Below are 22254 nucleotides of genomic sequence, written 5' to 3' on the forward strand. Positions count from 1 at the left end.
CTTCATCCCCACAACGCTAACCCCATCCTAGCACCACCAAAAACAACGTCAACTCCGGCACTTGTTACACGAACGGAATGAACGCCGGCTTTGGCTGCGGAGTCTTTGTCGAAGGGAAAAAGTGCCAAATGACGGGCGCCGAACTCGCAGCGTAAGTCGGATACCAGCTACTTACTACCTTGACACCTATACAATATACTTACTCGGAACGATAGACACTACGATCACATCATGCAATTCACCGGTGGTGGCTGCAAGAAGTGCGGCCAGGCGTTACTCTCGAATGGTTGCAAGGTGACGGTCAACTACGTAGGCCATTGTCAGAATACCGACGGTATTTTGAATTTAGTGGGCGGGGATGATGAGTCGGATGGGATACCTGTGGGTTCTGGTTCTGGTTCTGGTTCTTCTTCAGCGTTGGCTGCTACGAGTCATGGGTTGTTGACTTAGTTGGGTCTTGGTGATTGTTTCGTAATGTGTATTATATGTTAGATGGAAGTGAGATGATAGAAACAAATATCCAGTATTATTTAATGATGATGTAGAGGTATTTTCACCCCGCTAGGTCTGTGAAAGTAGGTTGTTAAACTAGTAGCCAGAGAGTATATATCTTACGTAGTATTACGGAACTAAGAAATGAAAACACGAGCGTAAAATATCCACTGATCGAGTAATGTATGTCAACCATCCCACAATACATATATACAGCTCTCATCGTGCAACGTTACTCTTCTCCCCACCTGACCTTTATTGACATTCGATTAAATATATCAATTACCAGTAGATTGGCTCACTGAACTAGTCTTGATCCTATCCTAGAATGTAGGATCCTACATCGGAAGAGGGACGAATTCCAACTTATCTGGATCGTATCCTTCAATCTCTTTCGGTATGATTATATTGGTTATCTGGTTCATTACAATATGAAGATGATAGGCAACAGGAACGTGCTATACTCTTGCAGCCTAGAGAGAATGTATTGTCTGCCTAATGCTGGCTGTAGCCTGATGCCTGATGCATCCCTTGCTTCCGGTAGAGACCCCATGGGTCCGGAGACATAAAGACCGGGCTACATCCCAACGAAATCGTGATCATTAGCAGAACCTATTCTCTTTCCCTTTGAAATCACAGGAATAAGTCCCAGCTGGAACAAATTTTATTATTCAGGTACATCACCCGACCGGCTCGAGGTATCAGAATTTGAAGTTTCCCCAACGCCAACGATGGTTGGGCTGAGCGATCTCCCGACCGACATTCTTGTCCTTGTTTACGGGCGCCTAGATGATGTTGATGATGCATTGCGTCTCCGTCGCACTTGTCGAAGTCTGTGTCAGGTTTTTGAGCCGGAAAACCGACGGGCGATTCTTAAGGCTATTCTCGTAGCTACCCCCCCCCCCCCCCCCCAACCACGAGACAATACATAGATGCTGATAGCTTCACAGAGTCACCTAGACTATAGATCATACGAGGATGGTGACAACGGATATATGAACTGGAAACGAAACACGTTGACGGCGTTGGAGTTCCTGGTCAATGATCTAACCCACTCGCTACATAACATTACCGGCGTGGTCTGCCGATGGCATACCACCCAGTTACTGAGGAAGTTTCTGGTCCATGATGTGTTCCCCGAATTTACTCTAGTTGGAATAGGATCCTCAGAGGTGATTCATATGTCCAATCCGAAACCTGACCCAGGTCGACTAGCAGATATCGACCCCGCAACACTCATGTATCGCTATGAAGGACTGGAGTTCCTGGCCGATAATCTGACACAGGGAAGCGACGAGAATAAAGGCGACGCCTTGGTTTGGGCCGCCGTGAACGGACTAGAGGCGATCATTGAGTTGATGCTGGAGATCGGCGCGGATGTGCACTTCGAGGTGGCGGGGGAAGTAATTGCTAGAATCTGCGGCGTACCGATCGTTCAGAAGTGGCATGACGATTTCTCGGGGAGCCCGCTGGCACAAGCAGTTTTTCGGGGCCACGCGGGCGCAGCGCGGCGATTGCTCGACGCAGGAGCAGGTATCCAGGATCAATCAGGGGAGGGGAATTCGGTTCTGCATTTGGCAGTGGGGAGGTTGTTCGTGGGTATTGCAAAGAGCCTGCTCGAACGAGGCGCGGACCTGGAAGCTTGTGAAAGAAATGGAATGACTCCCTTGGAATTAGTCTCTAGGCTTGGTCGAGTGAAGACGGCGGAATTGTTGTTGGACCATGGTGCTGATGTTCAGGGCGCGGCATTGGGTCCTGTGTGGTGGGCCCTATGCGATGACAACCCATCTGTTTTGCCCTTGCTTCTAGAGAGGGGCGCAGATCCGAATTACAGACCGGCACAGCCACGCCCGCCGCTGTTCAATGCGATACGGAGAAACAATCTGGATGCTGTTGAGATGTTGGTTGATCATGGGGCCGACATTGAGCATCGTAACGAACGTGGCCGGACACCCTTCGCGAAAGCCTGCAAGGTTGGCAGCGTTGAGATTGCAGAGTTTCTCCTAGCCAAGGGTGCCAATCTGCACGTCAAAGACAACGATGGGAGAACGGTCTTGCATCTGGTGGCGGAAAAAGGATCCCGAAATATGTGCAAATGGCTCTTAAAACGGGGATTGGATATTGATGCCCATGACAACGCGGGTAAAACACCGTTGGATGCGGCGATCAGAGCCGACAAGAAGGATACATTGGCCCTTCTTGTAGAGCATGAGTCGAAATGTGAATCGGAGGATGAAACTTTGAAACCGATACCGTTCGTGCTAGGTGCTCGCGTCCCAGGCTGGGGAGAACGTAAAATAAGATGAATCATGCCATGTCCTATGAGTTATAGGAGCTGTTCGTCCTCCTTCTTTCCCACTTGACTGCGAGCCCGTGGCTTTGGCGTTTCTTCCCTAGAAATATCCCTTCTTGATTGCTTGTTAATAGTCTCCCGCTGACTCTAGAAGCCCTAGAGTTGATAACGACAAGAGCGACTCGACGTCGCTTCCACCTTCAGGAGCGAGCAACCCTGAGTCATCATACTCCCTCTTCAGCTTCTCGGCCTTTCCCCCCCTCCCCGTCATGTGTAGGATGTGGGCTACAGCATTGTGCACCTGCAGAAGGAGCGGGTGAGGGAGCTGGTACCGGTTGTCGTGGGATATGAAAACTACCCGCCCATTGGTTGGTAGAGCTATATTGTAGAGAGTCGAGAATCCCTGATACGTCTTCACCGTGTATGTGTTCTCGGTGCTGGTTGGTACTAGGGTAAGACAAAAGCGACCGAACTCCCGGTGGATACCTGCCTCGAGCATCATGACGTTCTCATGACGGTTTATCTCGTCGGATATAAAGCCGAGCCGAGAACGAAGGCTTGGGAAATAGCGCAATATATTGGCCCAGATGACGCAGTTTTGCGCTCTTTCGTTTGAGTTGCGATAGGCCCCAAGAGCGAAGGGAATGATGTGGGCGGCCTCAAGTGCACTGGTAAGACAACCCGGAATTGAATTAAAGACATCAAACACCAGTGATTACACAACGCCGGCCATCTCGACGGAGACATTCTGTTCGTAGACGGTTTTCGCGAGATGGGGACTCTAGATCCAATGAGGCGAGGTTGTCGACCGAATCGTTAAGCCCAAATCGTGGATTAGAGGTAATAGTAGGCATTTTCCCTCACAAAGCTTTCATCGGGAAAAGTAGGCCGGTCTCAAAGCTCCTGACAAGTTGGCGGAGCGTCTCGTCTGTGTCACAGCTGTAAATATCGACTGCCAAATTCATCGTTCCGTCTTCTGGTAGCTGCTGGAACACAATTCGCAGAAATTCCACAGTGTCGTCGGCTTGGGAGGTGGTAGTATAGCGTTCTAGCCTTCTGTTCATTTCGACCTGAGAGACGCCAAACCCCGAGATGTCTGACGGGGCCTCGGTGAGGAGGGATGGGCTGAAGGGAGAAGCATTTGCCATTTGACTATAAAGATTGAATGATGTCTAAGTGAAATGCGCAGGAAATGCGCAGGTTATGTGAGATGTCTGAGGTGAATGGAGTAAGGCCCCCTTTTTGGTTTAGCGGCATGTAGATTGGGTCACTATGATATCCATTCCCCTTAGGTGGGCGCTATTGGCCAGGTACCACAACACTTTCTGTCTACTCCATCTACTATTCGGAAAGGTTTACTTTTATATCTATTGGAATCCTTGCTGAGTGAGCCAAGATGTCTGGGGCTCTTGCTATGTTTAGGGGTATCATGGAGATATATGTTCGACTACTATATTCTTTCAGCAGACTATCTATATGAAGATTATTTAAGTTCTTTATACGGTTCCGAAGAATAGTATCCCTGAAGCTATGTATGAGGTCCGAGTAATTACCCGTATATAATTATTTACGGTAGATTAACAACTGATAAGTTAATCTGGATAGAAAGATATCCTTTTAGCCGAGTGATAAATTATCCCCAAGGGATGCCTTGAACAGTGCTATTATATAATAGCTGATATGAATAATAGACAAGCTTTTCTATATGGAGTAGGCTACCTATCCACCGTGGACGCAGATGGAGTAGACTGAAAGTGTTTCCCCTATTGGTATGAGGCTGCATCATGACGATGCCTCAGGCCTCAATCACAACCAGCGCGTGACTTTTCGAGAACGCCGGAGTTCCGCCTTCCTCAGATGGCGTTCCCTTACTTTTCGGCGTCTCGTGTCTTCTAGCTGTACGAATACAAGATGCTCTGGCAATACTTCACTTAGCCCCGAGAATCTAGCAACATGGAGCTGCTGTTTTCGGCCCAACCAAACTATGTTAGTGACGTGATCAAGTCATCGCGTTGTGTATGTTCTTTAGTTCACTTTTACCTGGCCTTATCCCGTCCTTTTGCTCACCACTGTTATTTGACTTGGGTGCGAAACCACCGGTCTAATAGCCTCAGTGTCAGTCATCCCGATGACCATCGTGGGAAATATGCAACAACTAACCACTGGTCTCCAGAGTGCAAGGTCGCGGGGCTTGTGGACCATCCAAGCAACCTCTCTGATAGGTGAGGGGTGAGCCAGTGATCGGGCTGATATGTACCCGCGGCCAGATGCTCCCTCCCCATCACGCTTATGTCTTGGTTCAGGTGCACTAAACAAAATCACTGCATAGGTCCACAAACCAGATGTGAACCACTTCGGCTCTACTCCACTCCCGGGATGATGTCTTATCTTAGAGAACTTATCATGCGAGCGGAAGACCAATCCGCAACTCGTAACCGTCCAGCGCTTTGGGGACCCCGGGACTTGGGCCTACGCAAGGGCCGTGCTCCTATCCTCTCAGGAGAGGCGCGAGAATATTGCTTTTTCTCACTCTCCGTAAACAGAGGATACACGAATATTGACGCGACCGAGCGAAAAGGTTCATGCATACTCAACATGCCATTATCGACTGACCCAAAATTGGCCAGGTGATGGGCGATGTTAACTGAACGGAACATCCAACCAGAGTGAACCGAAACTCGTATACCCATGATGAAATCCAGCTTCATGGACTAGCACCACGCAGACGAGGTCAGAAAGCCAACCCAGCCCGCTCACTCATTACCGAGTGTGGCTCACAGAATCCCCTCCAGGTAGACGTTTCCGTCGACACGATATCAACGATCCGCAATGAATCACTAGATGCAGGGCTGTCAGCAAAAGGCAACACTAAGACGGATGACGCTTCTTCTTCAGATGACAATATCCATATGTCTTTTGATGTCATTGTTGGGTCGCGCTGGAAGGAAGCAATCCAGGCCAATGATATTCAAGCGGCGAAAATTCTGATCGAGGAAGGGCAGCTGGAAGCCCGTTTTGATCATTTGTTTGAGGGAGATGAGGATGTCACAACGGGGCTGACCCCTCTCCTGCTTTCGACCTTTATACCATGCACTGAAATTGTCAAGGCTGCTCCCTAGGTGCGCTTCTAGAGACGGAGCCCCTGCTAGACACATACACTATCTGGCAAAAGACTAGGATTCTAAGCCACTAGTCTCAGATGCGCATCCCTTATAAGCTTGACCCCTCTAGAGGCTGTCACAGAAATTGCCGAATTTTTACTTGACAAGGGGGCTGACATTTCTGTAAAAACAACAAGTGCTGGTCAACCGCCATTCATTTTGCCAGTACGACAGGGGACGAACATCTTGTGGATCTTCTGTCGAAGAAGGGTGCTTCGCTTGAGGCCAGAAAGGCTGATGGAACAACCCCACTGCATTTAGCGGTTTGGGACAACCAGGAAAGATTGGTCCGATTGCTTCTCGACCTCGGTAAGACGGATGGTACTACCACGGACAATATAGGATGGTCTGCACTCCATTACGCTGCCTACAGGGGACATGGTAGCGTGACAAAGGCTCTTTTCCCGAAATTGAAGGCGATAATAAATGACAAGACAGACCAAGGACATACCGCACTTCACTTGGCTTCAGAAAGGGGGCATGTGGAAGTGGTTGAATCTGAATAGCACGAGAGAGAATGTGGGGAAGCATGAACGGGAGGACAAGCTACATCCAGGGAGGTTATGTAGACCTCGACATAAGGCGTCAACGGATGGTTTTGACCTGGAACAGCAGAGGTGACAAACAATAGTAAGCGATGTGATTAGAGTCCAAGCAAGAATGTGCCCATCGGCTGGTAGAACCAAAGCCATATAGGTAGAACTGTCGATGGTGGAGCGTTAATGGACTGAGCTATGGTACCACCTGTTGATCAAAAAAGGCTTTTCCGCACTGGTACTGGCCATGGATTTGATGGGTTACAGGCGATATCACCGCGTGGGCTACAGCTTGTTCCAGTTCCTACCACTACGCTTCTAACTTTTGCATTCCACGATATAACAGTCAGATACCATAAGCGAACATTAAAAGCAGAACTCCTCTATTAGCTATGTTTATAATTACGTCAATGGAGTATTTTTCATTGATGGGAGATGGTTGGAAGGGTAATGTTATCGAAACGGGGAAAGTAAGGCAGCTATTGCAGTATGTATACAAGCATCACCGTCATAACAATATGAAACACTATGTTTCCGCTGTATAGATGTTGATAGTGAGCCAATAGGGGGTCTACCTACATATATACTGTTTACGTTTAATATAAACTAGCACTGGATGATCTCAACACATGAAGACATCCTCTGCGACAATATTCTAACCTTATAAATAGTTAGTCTATTTCGCAGGATTAACGAATCCGTCATAAAAATAACCAATTTTGCCTTGAAAATTTATGATAGATTTTGGGAGGCGCTACAGGCACACTGGCGGTCAGGATCCGACATAGTGCCCTTTAAGTCGTAGGATTCTACCAGTTAGCAACTCGGCTATCTGGCAAAAGACTAGGATTCTAAGCTCACTACCTTAGACCACGCATCACTGATTAGGTTACTCACGTAGAACCGCCCCGGGTAGAGCTTTTCGATGGTGCCAATCCTCACATAAAGCGGGACCTATGTAGACAAACCTTCAGGTATGCTAGAAACTTACCTAGATAGGAAATTATTGCGGCTTCTTTCCCGTGCCTAAAGGGAGTGTGTAGGCGGTCTTCGGCTGTAGGAAGCCTCCAGCTGTAGGAGACTTTCAGCTATCTGTAGAAGCTCTCAGACTAGTTGGGAGGATCCCGGCCAGCCAGGGGAGGCCTCCGGTGGAAGAGGTCACCATGCCTCATCTCTGAAGGCTAATTCAAGCCCCTAAGGTCCCTGCCTTCTGTGGGCCATGCATTGCATCCATAGTTTTGTGTCTAGTAAGCGTCTTCGGCTGTTACGCTGTACTTTCACAATCGCGTTAAGGTTTGTCGTGTTCATACCATGCAAGCGCAGTATCAACCATCAGTTCTAGGGCTGACGTGAAGCAAAGCAGTAGGTTCTCTCGGTGTCCACTAAGCGCCCACAATCGTTCCAGTTATTCAAAACATCAAGATGACTGCCAGCTCCGGTCTACCCGGATTTTGCGTAGTCTGCGAACATGCCAATAATGAGCATAGGCCCTATTATTGTACCGTTCCACGTTGCGGAAAGTTATTCATGGTCTGCCATATCAAAGCCCATTCAGAAGTAGATCAGCCTGTTTGGGTGCTTTGCTTGTGGTACCCTGATCATCCTTATAGCTGCCCCATTGACGTCACCAATATGCCTCGCCTGGAAATTTAGAAGAAGCGCCGAATTTAGGTACCTTGCCTAGGTCGTCTTTGAAGGGGAGAGGTGCTTCAAGGAAACCGGGTAGGCTAAACCACACTCCTTTTACACTTCCTGCCTACCCTTTTCAGAAGCTGCCGGGGAGAATATCAATCCTAAAACTTTAGCTACGTACGCCGTGAATCGCAGATCAAAAAGTTTTTTATTTAGTATTACACCGACAGCCCGGGTAGGACTTTATGTAGATAATTGTGTAGGACCTCGCGTAGGAACTAATGTAGGTCATGTAGCAACCCACACAGATTCTTGATATTTATTTCACTCCTGTATTTAGCAGCCTGAGGTATGTTTTGCTGTTTTAGAGATCAGTATAAACAACAGCGAGATTCAAAGTAATCTATTCCCATCATAGTAGGAGGAGAGTGAACCTGAAAGGGTGTGGTTAGTCCGGCCAGGATGCCTGTAGCGCGTTCTTAAATGACACGTACAAGAGATATACACATATATGAAGTTGTTTCATTAAATACTTAGTCTCTATAATCCCCTAGTTGAAATCCCTTGAGACCCTTGCTGCGACCAGGTGACTGATCATGCGGCATGCCTTGTTGATATGGCTCAACATGCCTCTCCTGTGAAGGGGCATCGGACGTCATCTGGCTTGCTACGGGCCTTTCCGGGCCCACGGGCTTGTTCCGACCGCACCGCTGACATATAAACCCGATTCATCTAGTCTAGGGGGGTGGAACAAAGAAAACTTGCCTTTTCTTGATTGTTTTTCTTCATTGTTTCTCTCGTACAGAGACTGGGCTTCGGTATGTTCCGCTGTTGGTTGGTTCATGACCAACTTTGATTAGTAAGCCTTTGTTATTGTCCAACCTACAAATCTCGCGATCTCCCTCTGAATCTGCACCGTTTACTCTCTCACCCTCATCACTTTGTTCATCATGAAAGACGCGGTCCCCAGTGCTGAAGAAGGCAGAACTGTGTATGAAAAAGGTTTTCGCATCTGGCAAAGTCTCTACATGCGTGCTATGGAGAGATCTGACCTTCCCCAAACCTGTTTTCAGATCCAGCCAGCATTGCAGCACCAGCCTTACTTTCCTGATGACTTGAATCTCAAGCTCGCTTACAAGAAGCTCTGGGCTTCGGGAACATCGATCTGGGAAGGATCGTCGGAGAACTGCACCATACCTCCACTGCAACGGCATGTTCAAATCGGAGTCTCGGCCGACATTCCAACCCCTCTCATTGTGTCTACAAACCCGGATCGAAGCCACCAGCAATGGTTTAATACAGACGAAAATCACCTCACTGTCTTGATATTTGCATGGAGTCATATTCTTTCAGCACGCTGGGCTGAACTCATGCCCGAAGCCATACTCACATATACGGACAGCAAAGCATGCAACAGCGACAAGGCCGAGAACAAGATCCTGTCTTGGTGAACGTAGGGGCTGTTGATGATAACGCAGCAAGATGGTGGACTGCTATTCTGGCTCCGGAAGAGGGCTGGGAGGCCTATATTGCTCTAGGAAAAGACAAACACTGGTCCCCTTGGTCAATAACTCTTGCGGAGACCTCGCAATTTAGGCTTTTCTCTCACAGCAACCGATGCATGGTGTCAGATACAGCCATATCAGCTGCGACTGCCTTCGGCTTTCTATCTGATTACTGCTCTCTGCATAAGATTGTTGACCAGGGCTATGCAGCATTATCGGCCGTGTTATTGCTCCCACAGTTGCCTGGCAGAGGAAAAGGCATCGTTCTACCCAGACCACAATTCAGCCTTGAACCGAAGTGTAAAGTGGGGTCATCAAAATGCAAAGTGCAACTTGACCTTGCTCGGGTGCAGGAAGACCATCATTTAGACAAACTTCTCACGTTGAGCTGCACTGGAGGAGCGATTCATTCTCTGCTGGCAAGCGTCTTCTACGAGCCTGGCATAGCTTGCAATGTTGCAAGCCCATGGCTGCAATCCATATTTGCTGTTGTAAACTCTGTTGACGACGATCGCATTCTGATCCATATGCTAATGAGTCGAGTTCCGCACCTTGCCTTCTTCTGGCTTGGAGGAGCAATCCTGGGTAGCCATAAGCAGGTATTAAGAGATGGTCAATTCGGATTTATCCCTACTGACATAGATGTTGCGGCGTGGTCTGGAACCATGCAATCGTTCATGCAAGAGCCTATCCATCCAGCAACAAATAGCTCTATTTTGCGCTCTGATAAATGTCGAATTCTCTATCTTATCCAAGAGGACCGTCATACACGCTGGCCTATATGTCCGTGGATGCCGTTTGGTGCTACCGCTCTTGAAAACACTGAAATTGACGTCCGCCTGCACGCGAACTGCACCGGGCACGGCCTCCGATATGCAGGTTGGAAGTGGACGTGTCAAAATGGTCGCGTGGTACATCAATTGTCTGAGCCCGCTTTTGCAGCATCATTCCCGCAGGTGGAGCCAATAATGCCAAACATCACAATCAATTATGATGCTCTCAACCCGGGGGAAGAGTGTGAGTCAAAGAATGAAACACGATGCATGTTCGGCTGGCTGCGACGTGAAGGGTATCCTCCGCAGGAGAAGAGAATACATGAGTGGATAGAGCTTAATGGATTGGATGGCAGATTGTCACCTGACAAAGATTCTGGAGAGGGCCACAAAGCTTCAAGAACTGATGTGGAAGATTGGATAGACCACATTGTCTGTGATGATGACCCATGATTCCACAGTTACGTCAATGGGGAAAATGATCATGGTTGATGGAAGGTGTCTGGGACAGTAATGTTATTGATATGACGGTAATCAGGCAGCAACTGTAGTAGGCATACATGTACATATTATTCCATAGCCCAAATTTGGTCTAAGAATAGGCGTGGAGTCCCGTAGATGCACTATTCTGGATGTAGGCTAGCCCCGGAAAGTCTATTGCACGTGACAGGGAGATCCTCCGAGACAAATTCCGACTTGCCGAGCAATCCATCATCACCTCACTTCGGAACAATGACAAATCCTCCGTAAGAGAACCAGGCCTATCACCAATATTCCGTGGACGATCCCGCGTGGAAACTCTAACCTACAGTAACATCCCGCCAATCAGACAACTCCCATGACCTTGAGAGTCTGTGACAGCTGTATCCGGTATTTCCTACCCCTTTTCTCCACTGCGCGCTCTGACGTTGTACAGCAAAAAGGTAAAATGTACGGTCTTGGCAGCTCTCCAATACCTGGAGTGACTACTAACAGGTTGGATATCTGCAGGTGACCGAGCGCGACCTTCATGCTCTCGCTGTCTTGAATGGGGATTTACCTGTACCTACACGTCCGAACGGCGAAGGCCAGGGCCTTCACGCGGCTCGCAGCGCGTTTTACCTAGGCCAAGGCCATACAGACCTTTGGGTATTGAATCTCCCTCTAATCACTTGTTTTCGCGTGTTCTGGCGAGAACAACGGATGACATACTAATTAGTTTTTGAACTGTCATAAGATCAATTGAATGACCACACCTCGGCTTCTGGCTCCAATCAGAATCCGTCTCCAACGGCCACAGTTTCGCAGTTAACAGACCGCATCGGACCCGGACCATCATCCGTCCTGCCCCATGGAAACTCTCAAAACCATCCTGCCTTCAGTATATCCCGACATCAGGAAGAGGCCTTGTATGTACATCGTTTAACCCCGATGGTCCTACGCTGAGATTATGGTTATACAGACTTGAAAGGTTTTTCGACATTGCTCGCGATGCAAACCCCATTCTTGACAAAGAAAGGTTTCTCCAGGACTACCGTAGATCATTGTGCAGCCCGGAACTGGTTTCTGCAATTGCCCTGATTACAGCAAAGCTCATAGGGAGGGAACAATTCAGCCATGCTCTAGGACTGGATACTAGTATCGAAAGAATGCTTAGCTCAAGTCTGCTGGAGGAGGAGATTGTTGGAGATTTTCCGTCCCTTGATCAATTCCGCAAAGCATGCATTCTTGCATTCTACGAGTTCCATCAATTCCCTGGCAACCAGTCGTGGATGCGGGTGGGAAAGTTAACACGCATGGCTTATCGGATCGGGCTTGACCGCCTCGAAGTACTTCGTGTGCGATATGATGAGTGGAAGACAGTTAGCTATGAGGATATCCAGGAATGGCGGTCGATATGGTGGTGCATTTATCGGCTGGATGCGTACTCGAATCTTTCATCAGGAACACCGTTTTTGATTGAAGATAGCCTGATCGATACTTCACTAGTGGTGGGGAAGCAGATATTGGATGACGAACAGCCCCCAGAACTATACGTGTCACAACAGGTCAACAGTCTGTGGAGATTAGTTCCTGCGATTACAGCACACCCAGAAACAATGGTTCCCAATATCCATAATATCACCATCGCCGCCGTCCGTCAGATGGGACTTGTTACACGGCTACATTTCTTACGGCCACGAGAGGAGACTTTATTCCATTTAGCCACCGTTTCACAACACTTGTCAGAGTTTCGTATGTCCCTCCCTCCCGGATGGCTAAATCCCAGACGCAATGCCTTCACCGCCGAGTCTCAAGCCAGCCATCACGAGCGGATGGTCTCCGTTCTTCTACTGCTGATGGCACAATTGCTACTCTCGATACTCCACTGCGCGGCTTCTCAGGGCAATGATTGGCTGGTAAATTGGCAGCGAGTATACCAGACATGTCAGGATATTGCCTTGGTTGCCGAACAGTGGGATAGCTCTTTTTGCCTCAAGGTGGATCCGGCCATCTGCCTCACAACCCTCACTGCTCTTGTGTTTCTTGAGCTTCATCGAAAGTCGGCGACAACAAACGTGTTTAATATCGATTCCGAGATTGACCACGAGAAGACTGTTCTGTATCTTCAGCTTGAGCAGTTTGCCAGTGTTTGGACACTTCCCAGGCTTTTGATCCGTATGTAGATCCCTGGATTCCGTGGCCTCACTAACGACGCAAATAGTCTCATTCAAGAGCTTCAGCGAATCGGTTCCTGGTCCGCTGTCAAATAGTCAAATTTCGTTGATACTGTCTCGTTTTGAGGCACCGCTACACCCACGGTGGCTGCAGTTTCTTTCGTCGGCGCAAGTCATTTTGGATGCTGCTGCGTGATGCTGCTCCAGTTACGTGTAACAGTTACTGGGCCATTTATAATTGGACAATCTGTGGCGCTGCTTTGAAATAGTCAAATTGTGAAAGTGAAATGTTTTAACTCCATTTCGGCCGATCTTGCAAACGATGATGGGTTGGTGGATCCTCCGAGGGCCCACTTCATTTTCGCCGGCCGCCAGTCGAAATAACTCCGTCTAAGTCAATTCCGCCGTTGTGGAGACCTTTCCACAACATGGATACATGATGATTCTATTCCCCTGACGAGCTCCCGCACCTATAACCCATAAATCTAGGGTCGTGAAATTTGTACTGATCTCCCTCCTACGAAAGAGTGCTATACAACTACATCAAAAAACAACATGGAGAAGACCTTCAAAGTCATAATAATTGGCGGAGGTCCGGTTGGACTGACAGCTGCACATGCACTTCATCACGCAGGGATTGATTTCATCGTTTTGGAAGGCAGATCCGCCATCGTTGAAGACAAAGGTGCTAGCCTGGTGGTTTACCCTCACACCTTCCGCGTCATGCACCAGTTCGACCTCCTGGAGGCGCTACTCTCCGTAGGCGGCGAACTGAACCACCATCTGTCTTTTACTTCTGACGGACATGTTTTTAACGAGGGCGCAAGATATGAGCGCATACGCGAGAAGTGAGTTACCTAAGTTACCTGTCAATGCTGAGCTTACAAGCCAACAGCCACGGCCATGGACCTGTTGTTCTCCACCGGGCAGAGGTAATCGAAATCTTGTACAAAGGCCTTCCAGCTACCACCAAGTCGAATATATTGACCAACAAGAAACTAGTCGACATTGTTTCCCACAAAAATGGCGTCGATGTGATTTGTGCAGATGGCAGCACCTATCACGGATCTATACTCATCGGAGCTGACGGCGTCCACAGCAAAACCCGGAACCTGATGAGAGATATTGCCCTGGATGAGGACCCCTCACGAGCCTGGGACCCAGTGCAACCATTTACATCCTCCTACCAGCTCTTGTACGGGGCATTCCCTGCTCCTTCGTCGTCCGGTCAGGGGTATGATGTCCAAGCAAAGGGAAAGGCAATCATGTATCTCAGCGGGCCAAAACGAGCTTGGTTCTTCTTGTACAAAAAGCTACCGCGACCTACGACAGAGCGGAGACAATATAGCGAGGATGATATCGAGACACTCGCCCAGGAGTTTGCCGGATTTCCCCTGACCCAGACAGTGAAAGTGAAAGATGTCTGGCCACACATGCTAGGAGCCGGAATGACGAATCTCGAAGAGGGAATCGCGCAGCACTGGTATCTGGGGCGGATTGTGCTCGTGGGAGATGCATGCCACAAGATGACGACCCATCTCGGGCATGGATTCAACAATGGGGTTCAGGATATCATTGTGCTTTGTAATGAGCTTCGACGGGCTGTACAGATGCCGCCTAGCAAGAACCCGGATATCTCGACTCTGACGGAAGTGTTTGAGGCATATGAGAAGACACGAAAGAGCCGGGCATGTTCGCTTGTTGCTGATGTTGCGAATGCGGGGTTGGAGACACGTATGCATGCTTGGGAGAATATATGTTATTATGGACTCTCTCGGTATCTGAGCACTCCGAGGTGTGTGGAGAGTGTGGCTGTGAACTGGCTTATCTCTCCGGAGCTGCGCAAGGGTCGGGTGTTGGAGTATATCCCGATGGAGGAGGTGATGAGGGGGAGGATGAGTTGGGTGTATCCGATGAATGAATAATAGTCTCTTTTTATCTTCAATCACTCGATATAACTCAAGCGGCAGTGACAAATACATCCAACCCCCTATTCAACTCATATATCATTACAAACATCCACAACGATACAAACAAACATCTCAACCGACAATCCCCCCAAACCCTAACATTCCACTACCACCCGAACATCTCACCTCCTCTTCGTCCCCACCCTCTTCCACACCCACTCACTCTCCTCCCCCCTCGCCAAGTCCCTCGCAATAAAATCCGCATTATCCTCCAACGCTGTGGCATACCCCCCCCACCTGAGAAAACACATTCAAATGCCCCCCAATCAGCGGTACACAAAGAAACCTCCCATTCCACTCCGCGGCTCCTCCGCCCCCACCACCAAATCATCCGCATTCCCTACCCCACCCCCACCATGCCGGATACATGACCTCTTCACTAGCGGGGTACATCACCCCCGGACAAAGCAACGACCAATTCAAACTTGATTTCGGCAGTGCGTTAAGTTTCGCGATTGTTTGTTGATGGGAGGGGAAGATGTGCATACTATTCATTACCCACAAGAGGTACATACAGTTAGCACTAACCCCAACCTCAAAACCACTCTAACCAAACAAAGAAAAGAAAAGAGAGAAGAGGAAGAGAGACATACAAATCCACCCACCTCCACCCTCCCATACCAGGAACATCCAACCCCCTCACCCCACCCAACAATCACACCCGAACTGGTCGTCCCCGTTCACGGCCGATTTCCACCGCTGCTTGGATGACTGCGTCCACGATATCAGGGAGTGAGGTGGAACTCCATGGGAACATGGCTGCGTAGCCGGCTGCGTTGATGATGGCGTCGCAGTTGTGGTCGAAGAAGGCGGATTTTATGGTTGTTGCGGAGCGAGGGTCGCTTTGGATTATGGTTGGGAGGTGGGGGAGGAGTGGGACGGGGAGGGAGGACGGGGTGCGGATGTAGGGGATCACGGTGTGGGAGTGTTGCAGGAGGGAGGGGAGGGGGCGGCTGCCGAGGAAGCCGGTGGCGCCGAGGAGGAGGATACGGATTTTGTTTTGGGGTTTTGTGTGGTGGCGGTGAATGTAAAGGGAGAGGTGAGGAGAGATGAGGTGGGGAAGAATGAGGAGGGATATGGTGGGAAAGAGGTGTATATGTTTATATGGTAGATGGGTTTTATTGTCCGGGGTTGATGGTGGAGTTGTTCCGCGGAGGATTCTAGCCGCGGTGGTGGGGTGGTGGGGGGGGCACTGCTCCACTCTGCAAGGCTGAAAAGGCACTACAGCCCTCACACCGGCCAGGCTACAACCACATTTTTTCGTACTCCAACTACCTAAATGAACAGTTTACTTTACATATTAGAGTAAGTAGACCCATTGTTATAATCAGTGGTGGAACATCTTGTTTACTGTCCACTCCAGCAGCCAACTGGGATATATATATATCATTATCTCTATGGATGGAGATTGCAGCAGTTTTGAAAATGTATTTCATAAGTTTATGAGCTATTTTGGAGAATCTTGAGAAACGTGCCTTTGATTTCTGTCCACAATGGCTGAAGTAGAGCCTCATGTATAGCTTCCCATAACAGTGAATAAAAGTCCCTGTCATGCATGGATTATATAGACAGCAGTTGAGATCATATAGTAGACTAAGATAGGTATATGATTCTGAAAATATAGATAAGAAGCCTCAAAGCATTTATGCCTTTCTGAGCAGTACGAATTCTGCTATTTCTTTAAAACACATATCTTTGATTCTATAGGTAGACTGAACCGAAAGTGTGGTTGTATTTTGACTGGTGTGATTGTAGCGCGTCGGTATAAGCTCCTGTATAGGTCATCACTTAGAGGTAGAATCTCATACGGAGTGTTATAGAGAGCATTGTCTTGGCCCTGAGATGGATACTAAATGGCCTGACAAAGGTCTTGTATACAGGTCGTTGTAAAGCAGTATATATGCAGTAGTCCGAAACAGGTATCACATCATCATTAGGACTCGGGCATGAATGAATATCAAGCAATGTATTTCTACGAGTTTTAAAGTAACCTATGGCTAAGCAAGCAGACATCGAACCTCTATCAGTGCCAGTAGAGATCACCCGCTTCATCAATAGGAATGTTGACAAGGTCCCCTTCATCATCTGTAACCTCTTTCTTCAATCCTGGAGAATTTGTAGAAGTGACTTCGTTCAGCAAGCGATCGAATTTTCGGAAGGCATCTTTGTCCATCAAATCAATACTGGTTCGGTAGCACTTGTGTGAATACTTTGAAGGTTAGTGTATCAAACAGCATAGCAGCTCAGGCCCATTCGATGGCTCACTGTGGAATCGCTGTCAATCCGAAAAAAGTGCCACTCCCTCAGACTGGCTGCAACCCATAGACTCTGTAATCGGGATGACCTGCTCGTTTCCTCGGTTGGTGGATCATCCCTGTTAATCTTAGTATAAGACCCATGTAATGGAAAACGCAAAACTGACCCATGTACGCAAGAGTTACGGATGATTCAACCTTATAGGAATCGTCCTCAACGCGCTCTCCAGTCTCAGGGTCACGTCGAGGGAAAGCGCGTTGGTTGCACCACACAGTCCAACCTATTTTCCCTTTGATCTTGGCTGTCCGATTTTCGTATTGCCAATTCTTCAAAGTCAGAGGCGTCCTGGCTCGTAGCTGTAGGGTATATTGGCACGAGATGAAGCGTTTACTAAGCAGCGCGAGGAGAACCATGGTGATGTATTCTGAGTCGAAGGACAAGAACCCCGCGCTATAGCAGTCGGTCCAAATATTATCTAATTTCGATCTGTCAGAAGTGCCATACCAGAGGTTATGGGATCCGGACTCACCGAGATACTCCGGGACAGGTTTGGTACGCTCTTCCTCTGAGAGCTCCCACCACTTAGAATCGGGGTCAGCGTGGAGGTGGAATACCTCGGGCACGTTCTTAATCTCTGATGCAGCCAGGTTTAAAACTTGACTTTCCAGAATAGCGTCATTGAAAAACCCCTCACAGGCTTTCTGGAGTTCTTCATTGGACTCGACGGAGGTCAATACTCTCTTCTGCAGCCTATCAAACCAGGCCATGGTGAGGGCGATGAAAATTCGATCGTAGAGTGCGTAGGGCTGAGGGGTTGAGATAAGGGAAATTCAAGACAGGTTTGTTGCGATCTTGGGTGTGGTGGGTTGAAGGAGATTTTCATGGATGGCGAAGGTTATGTTGATCCTGACGTCTGACAATGATGTATTGCCGACGTTACAGGCACATCGGCCATCACTTTCTCCAGGCTAGAGCCTTTGCTTACTGTATCAGGCGGCCGCCACGTAGAACCTTGACAATTTAAGCCTTATAAAACACTTCACGTAGCACCTGCCAAGTTTGAATGCAAAATAACATCATGTACAATGTGACCCAGGGCCTCATTCGTTATCCAATAGGTATTGAAAATCCTTAGGTATGGGCCCTTCGCCTAGACCGAGCTATCGGAGGCGAAAAGGTATAACACGAGACAAGCAGATTATATGTGAGAGTGGCATTGGCTTGGCTGAATACGAGAAACATTAACAGGGAAGGTTACTAATCCGTACAAGATTCATCTCTTTGTTCGGTGAAAAGAAAACATGGGCATATTTCCAATACTCTGACCAGCTGCATAAAGTTGAGCAGAATGAATGGATAAAAAATCCAGGGATCTGCGCCGGAATGTATCTGGTCTGGTGGCGGCATCAGTCCCTCAAGAACCGGATGTTCATTGGCTCCAAGGCAGTCAGAGTCACACCCCACTTAGGGTTAAAAGACTGGGCCAACCAGGCACGACTTACTATAAGTATTCGTTGGATCGTTCACTGGTTGTTGTATGCACTATCAAGGTACATTCCATGTCGATCCGAGACATGATAGCGGCGAGGCGCATAAGCCGTGCATATAATAAATAGCTCTGGATGAAGTGCTCGGCAAGTTTTCTCCCAATTTCTTCGCTTATCTCTACTAACATTCCTCCAGACAGTCCTGTTTTTTCAGCTCCCAAGAGTCCAACCAGGATAAAGTGAAGTTTGCTCAATTATCGCTTTTGCTGGCTACTGAGCTCGCATTCTTTCAACGTCCATTGATCGTCTACGATCCCTACCCTTATCTCCATTCGATGGCCTCCAAGCAAGCCGAGGTGGAAGCCAAAGAGGCACCTGCGATTCCTGAATCTTCAGGCCCCGTGGAAAGAGACCGAAAGCCTTTGACCTGGTTCTTGGTCGTTTTCTCCCTTATGGCCTCACTGTTCCTCTTCGCATTGGATAACACCATCGTCGCGAATGTGCAACCGGATATCATTGATGCTCTAGGTGAAATTGACAAGCTGCCTTGGATCTCAGTTGGAATTGCCCTCGGAGCCATCGCCACTGATTTACCTTGGGGTCAATGCTATGGCCACTTTGAGAACAAGACGCTCTTTCTGGCCGGCGTCATCATCTTCGAGGTCGGATCTGCCCTCTGTGGTGCTGCCCCGACCCTCAAATCTCTTATCGTCGGTCGCGTCATTTGTGGGATTGGCGGCATGGGGGTCTATCTGGGTGCCGTGAACATGGTATCCGTGTTGACGAGTGAGGCTGAGCGACCACTTTATCTGAGTTTCATTGGTTTAACCTACGGTATTGGCATCATGTGAGTCAACAAATACCTCATCCGAGCATACCTAACAGCATAATCTAGTCTCGGCCCCATCATCGGTGGCGCCTTCGCCGACAGCTCAGCTACCTGGCGCTGGGCCTTCTACATCAACCTCTGCATCGGTGGCCTCGCTGCGCCCGTCTACCTTTTCCTTCTCCCACAGGCCGACCCCCGTCCCGACGTCTCGTTCACCACTCGCATCCGTGCTCTCGATGGTCTAGGTACAATTCTCAGTGCAGGAGCAATCACCAGCCCACTCATGGCCATTGCATTTGGCGGCAGCATCTATGCCTGGGACAGCGGACAAACCATTGGACTCTTCGTGTGTGCAGGGGTTCTCTCCATTCTATTCATCCTCCAACAGGCCTTCTCCATAGGGACCACCCCTGAGCACCGCCTCTTCCCCGTGGCCCTGATTCAATCCTGGGAGATGGACATCCTATTCGCTCAAATGGGTAGCTCCCAAGTTCTGGTCGTGCCTACGATCTACTTCCTCCCCATACTGTTCCAATTCGCACACCAAAATACCGCTCTCGCCAGCGGCGTCCATCTCCTACCCCTCGTCTGCGTGCTAGTCTTAGCCATCCTGCTCAACGGCGCCCTCATGTCCAAGCTAGGCTATTACATGCCGTGGTACTTAGGCGGTGCAATTCTATCCCTGATTGGAAGCTGCCTCCTCTACACCATCCAACCAGATACCAGCAGTGCAAGGATCTACGGGTACTCCATGCTGGCGGCTTTTGGGGTCGGGTGTTTTTCTCAGGCGGGATTCCCTGTTGCTCAGGTCAAGGCGCTTCCTAGCCAGCTGGCGCAGGCGGTGGCGTTTATTGGGGTGGGTCAGGTCGGTGGTTCGGCTCTTGCGTTGACTATTTCGAATAGTCTGTTTGTCAATCAGGCGACGAGTCGCATTGCGGATATTCTGCCAGATATGCCGCGGAGTATTATCCAGCAGGCTATCTCGGGGGTTAGGGCTTCCATGTTTGCGGATTTGAGCGCGGAACAGCGGGAGCGTGTCGTGGCGGCGATTGTCCGGAGTGTGGATGATGTGTTTGTCATGGCGATTGCATCGGCGGGGTTGTCGGTAATCATGGCGGTGTTTATGAGGCGGGAGAAGTTGTTTGTGAAGAGTGAGTGAAGAATGTGGTGGCGTAGATGCATCCTCCGAGAGAATACTGCTTGTGATATGTGATTGATTATTTGTTTGCTATTGGATGATTCAGAATGGAAACAAGGACCAAGGGCATCGGAGGGTAACTGCTTTTCCACGGAAAATGTAATGCAATAATCCTATTTTCTTCTCCTATCTGGGATTTCTCGCTTTATTTCCACTATTGATATAGACAGCTTCCTAATCCCATCATCTCTAGTAGGAATCTAAATGAAAGCTTCAGTCAGAAAGCAGGGAACCCTCTATATACTCTCTGCATCTCCCGCCATCCTCCTCCTCAAAAATACACAAACCCCCTCACAAAAGGTATATAAATATCCTTATGTCCCTCCCTCTCCCATCCCTCGATACCTCTCACCACCCCACCCCACCCTCCGGGGTCGAGGGAAGTATACAAACGGCATTTCTACACCGCTCAGCAGTGGACGTGAATCACACTATATGTACCTAGCTTCAAAGAGCCTCGATATCAAAGGATGCTCTTACCAAGATGCAAGCTCGTAAGAGAATACACGACGATGGTGTCGTCATCCCTTTTCAGACATTCACCATTCCAGTATGTATATTTCCTCCTGGCACCATATTCACAAAACATCTTCAAAGCTAACGCTTGAATTATAATAGTCCTGTTCGCTCACTGGACATCCAAATCGAATCGACCGTCCACTGATGCAAACGCAAAGCATCCCTTCGCGCAATACCCGTCACTAAGCAGGGCATCTAATCCCTATCATTGAAACTTGGGCTGTCTTGACACTACCCAGGAGGGGCTCTAAGGTACAAACCATGTCATTGCCTATGTGTTATGGGCTATTGTGGAGTCTGGGGACACTAACAGTTACAACATGGCTGGTGTGGAAGAAAGGGGCTTGTTATGAACCCTCTATTTGAAGCCTATGATATACGGCCCACGTGCTGATGAGGCAGTGCTGCTGTTGGGAAGGAAGGGACAGAGGATCAGATCATGGGGGTAGGGTAGTCACACTCCTGCATGATCTACCACCGAATTAGTTTCCCGGGTTGTTAATGCACCGTTTACACGTCGAATGAGAGATGCAACATCGAAGAAGAGAAATAAACGGAAGAAGGACAGACACGGACTAGGACAGTGCCAGCGAGTCATCAGGACAGTTACTTTTTTTGGACAGCTGAGCTTCTGACTACCTCGTCGGCTATTCCGATGCGGATTTGTTGAATGAGGTGATTTTATGGGACATGCTGGTGTGGCTGATTTGGTTTACAGAAACATTCTGATGCTGTGCAGCAGTGGGACGGGCAAAATCTGTCTGTGATGACCGTGATTACTCGAAACTGGACTAGTCCTGCTCATATATGCCATCACGACTACCGTGGTGGTTTCATGGACGCAGGATTTTCCTGAACTAGAAATACATGGAACCTTGCGGCCTTGTCGCCAATCCTCGGCGCAGGCCTCTTACTGCGTTATTGATTCACACGTCCGTCTCAAGGGGTGCCGCTGCCTGATCTGGCC

The 22254-nt window shown here is 48.8% G+C and overlaps 10 protein-coding genes across 10 annotated transcripts; 7 read left to right on the top strand and 3 right to left on the bottom strand.

The window, feature by feature from the left end:
- On the top strand, positions 1-472 carry BO94DRAFT_293810 (uncharacterized protein). Its single transcript, XM_025606701.1, has 2 exons — positions 1-151; positions 216-472. The coding sequence occupies exons 1-2, from the start codon at positions 78-80 to the stop codon at positions 448-450; spliced, it is 309 nt and encodes a 102-aa protein (XP_025462427.1). The 5' UTR covers positions 1-77; the 3' UTR covers positions 451-472.
- Positions 473-2912: 2440 nt separating this feature from the next.
- BO94DRAFT_590387 (HNH endonuclease signature motif containing protein) lies at positions 2913-3933 on the bottom strand (the record flags this gene model as incomplete). Its single annotated transcript, XM_025616019.1, has 2 exons — positions 2913-3453; positions 3650-3933. 2 exons carry the CDS (start codon positions 3931-3933, stop codon positions 2913-2915), a joined length of 825 nt encoding a protein of 274 aa, XP_025462428.1.
- Positions 3934-4738: 805 nt separating this feature from the next.
- Positions 4739-6177, top strand: BO94DRAFT_610826 (uncharacterized protein; the record flags this gene model as incomplete). Its single annotated transcript, XM_025616613.1, has 4 exons — positions 4739-4801; positions 4959-5014; positions 5053-5412; positions 5451-6177. 4 exons carry the CDS (start codon positions 4739-4741, stop codon positions 5902-5904), a joined length of 933 nt encoding a protein of 310 aa, XP_025462429.1. The 3' UTR covers positions 5905-6177.
- Positions 6178-7904: 1727 nt separating this feature from the next.
- On the top strand, positions 7905-8135 carry BO94DRAFT_477792 (uncharacterized protein; the record flags this gene model as incomplete). Its single annotated transcript, XM_025608663.1, has 1 exon — positions 7905-8135. One exon carries the CDS (start codon positions 7905-7907, stop codon positions 8133-8135), a length of 231 nt encoding a protein of 76 aa, XP_025462430.1.
- A 751-nt stretch (positions 8136-8886) lies between these two features.
- BO94DRAFT_569663 (uncharacterized protein) lies at positions 8887-10845 on the top strand (the record flags this gene model as incomplete). The annotated part of the gene is made up of 4 exons (XM_025614748.1): positions 8887-9561; positions 9726-9882; positions 9973-10530; positions 10576-10845. Exons 1-4 carry the CDS (start codon positions 9065-9067, stop codon positions 10843-10845), a joined length of 1482 nt encoding a protein of 493 aa, XP_025462431.1. The 5' UTR covers positions 8887-9064.
- Positions 10846-11722: 877 nt separating this feature from the next.
- BO94DRAFT_560715 (transcription factor domain-containing protein) lies at positions 11723-13224 on the top strand (the record flags this gene model as incomplete). Its single annotated transcript, XM_025614178.1, has 3 exons — positions 11723-11784; positions 11834-13029; positions 13076-13224. 3 exons carry the CDS (start codon positions 11723-11725, stop codon positions 13222-13224), a joined length of 1407 nt encoding a protein of 468 aa, XP_025462432.1.
- A 359-nt stretch (positions 13225-13583) lies between these two features.
- Positions 13584-14953, top strand: BO94DRAFT_477671 (FAD-dependent oxidoreductase; the record flags this gene model as incomplete). Its single annotated transcript, XM_025608653.1, has 2 exons — positions 13584-13876; positions 13924-14953. The coding sequence occupies 2 exons, from the start codon at positions 13584-13586 to the stop codon at positions 14951-14953; spliced, it is 1323 nt and encodes a 440-aa protein (XP_025462433.1).
- A 372-nt stretch (positions 14954-15325) lies between these two features.
- BO94DRAFT_477772 (uncharacterized protein) lies at positions 15326-15992 on the bottom strand (the record flags this gene model as incomplete). Its single annotated transcript, XM_025608661.1, has 2 exons — positions 15326-15544; positions 15660-15992. Coding segments are annotated over 2 exons (552 nt in total), but the record flags the coding sequence as incomplete, so codon positions are not given.
- A 1029-nt stretch (positions 15993-17021) lies between these two features.
- BO94DRAFT_590392 (uncharacterized protein) lies at positions 17022-18209 on the bottom strand (the record flags this gene model as incomplete). Its single annotated transcript, XM_025616020.1, has 5 exons — positions 17022-17207; positions 17264-17372; positions 17429-17729; positions 17784-18060; positions 18195-18209. The coding sequence occupies 5 exons, from the start codon at positions 18207-18209 to the stop codon at positions 17022-17024; spliced, it is 888 nt and encodes a 295-aa protein (XP_025462435.1).
- Positions 18210-19076: 867 nt separating this feature from the next.
- Positions 19077-20729, top strand: BO94DRAFT_610844 (efflux pump antibiotic resistance protein; the record flags this gene model as incomplete). Its single annotated transcript, XM_025616614.1, has 2 exons — positions 19077-19588; positions 19637-20729. The coding sequence occupies 2 exons, from the start codon at positions 19077-19079 to the stop codon at positions 20727-20729; spliced, it is 1605 nt and encodes a 534-aa protein (XP_025462436.1).
- Positions 20730-22254: the final 1525 nt, after the last annotated feature.

Source organism: Aspergillus sclerotioniger, assembly GCF_003184525.1.
Source record: "Aspergillus sclerotioniger CBS 115572 chromosome Unknown BO94scaffold_41, whole genome shotgun sequence".
Taxonomy (NCBI): Eukaryota; Fungi; Ascomycota; class Eurotiomycetes; order Eurotiales; family Aspergillaceae; genus Aspergillus; species Aspergillus sclerotioniger.

Coding starts and splice junctions, on each gene's coding strand:
- BO94DRAFT_293810 (XM_025606701.1), top strand. CDS start 78: ATGAACGCCGGCTTTGGCTGCGGAGTCTTTGTCGAAGGGAAAAAGTGC. Junction 152..215: donor ACGGGCGCCGAACTCGCAGC/GTAAGTCGGATA, acceptor TCGGAACGATAG/ACACTACGATCACATCATGC.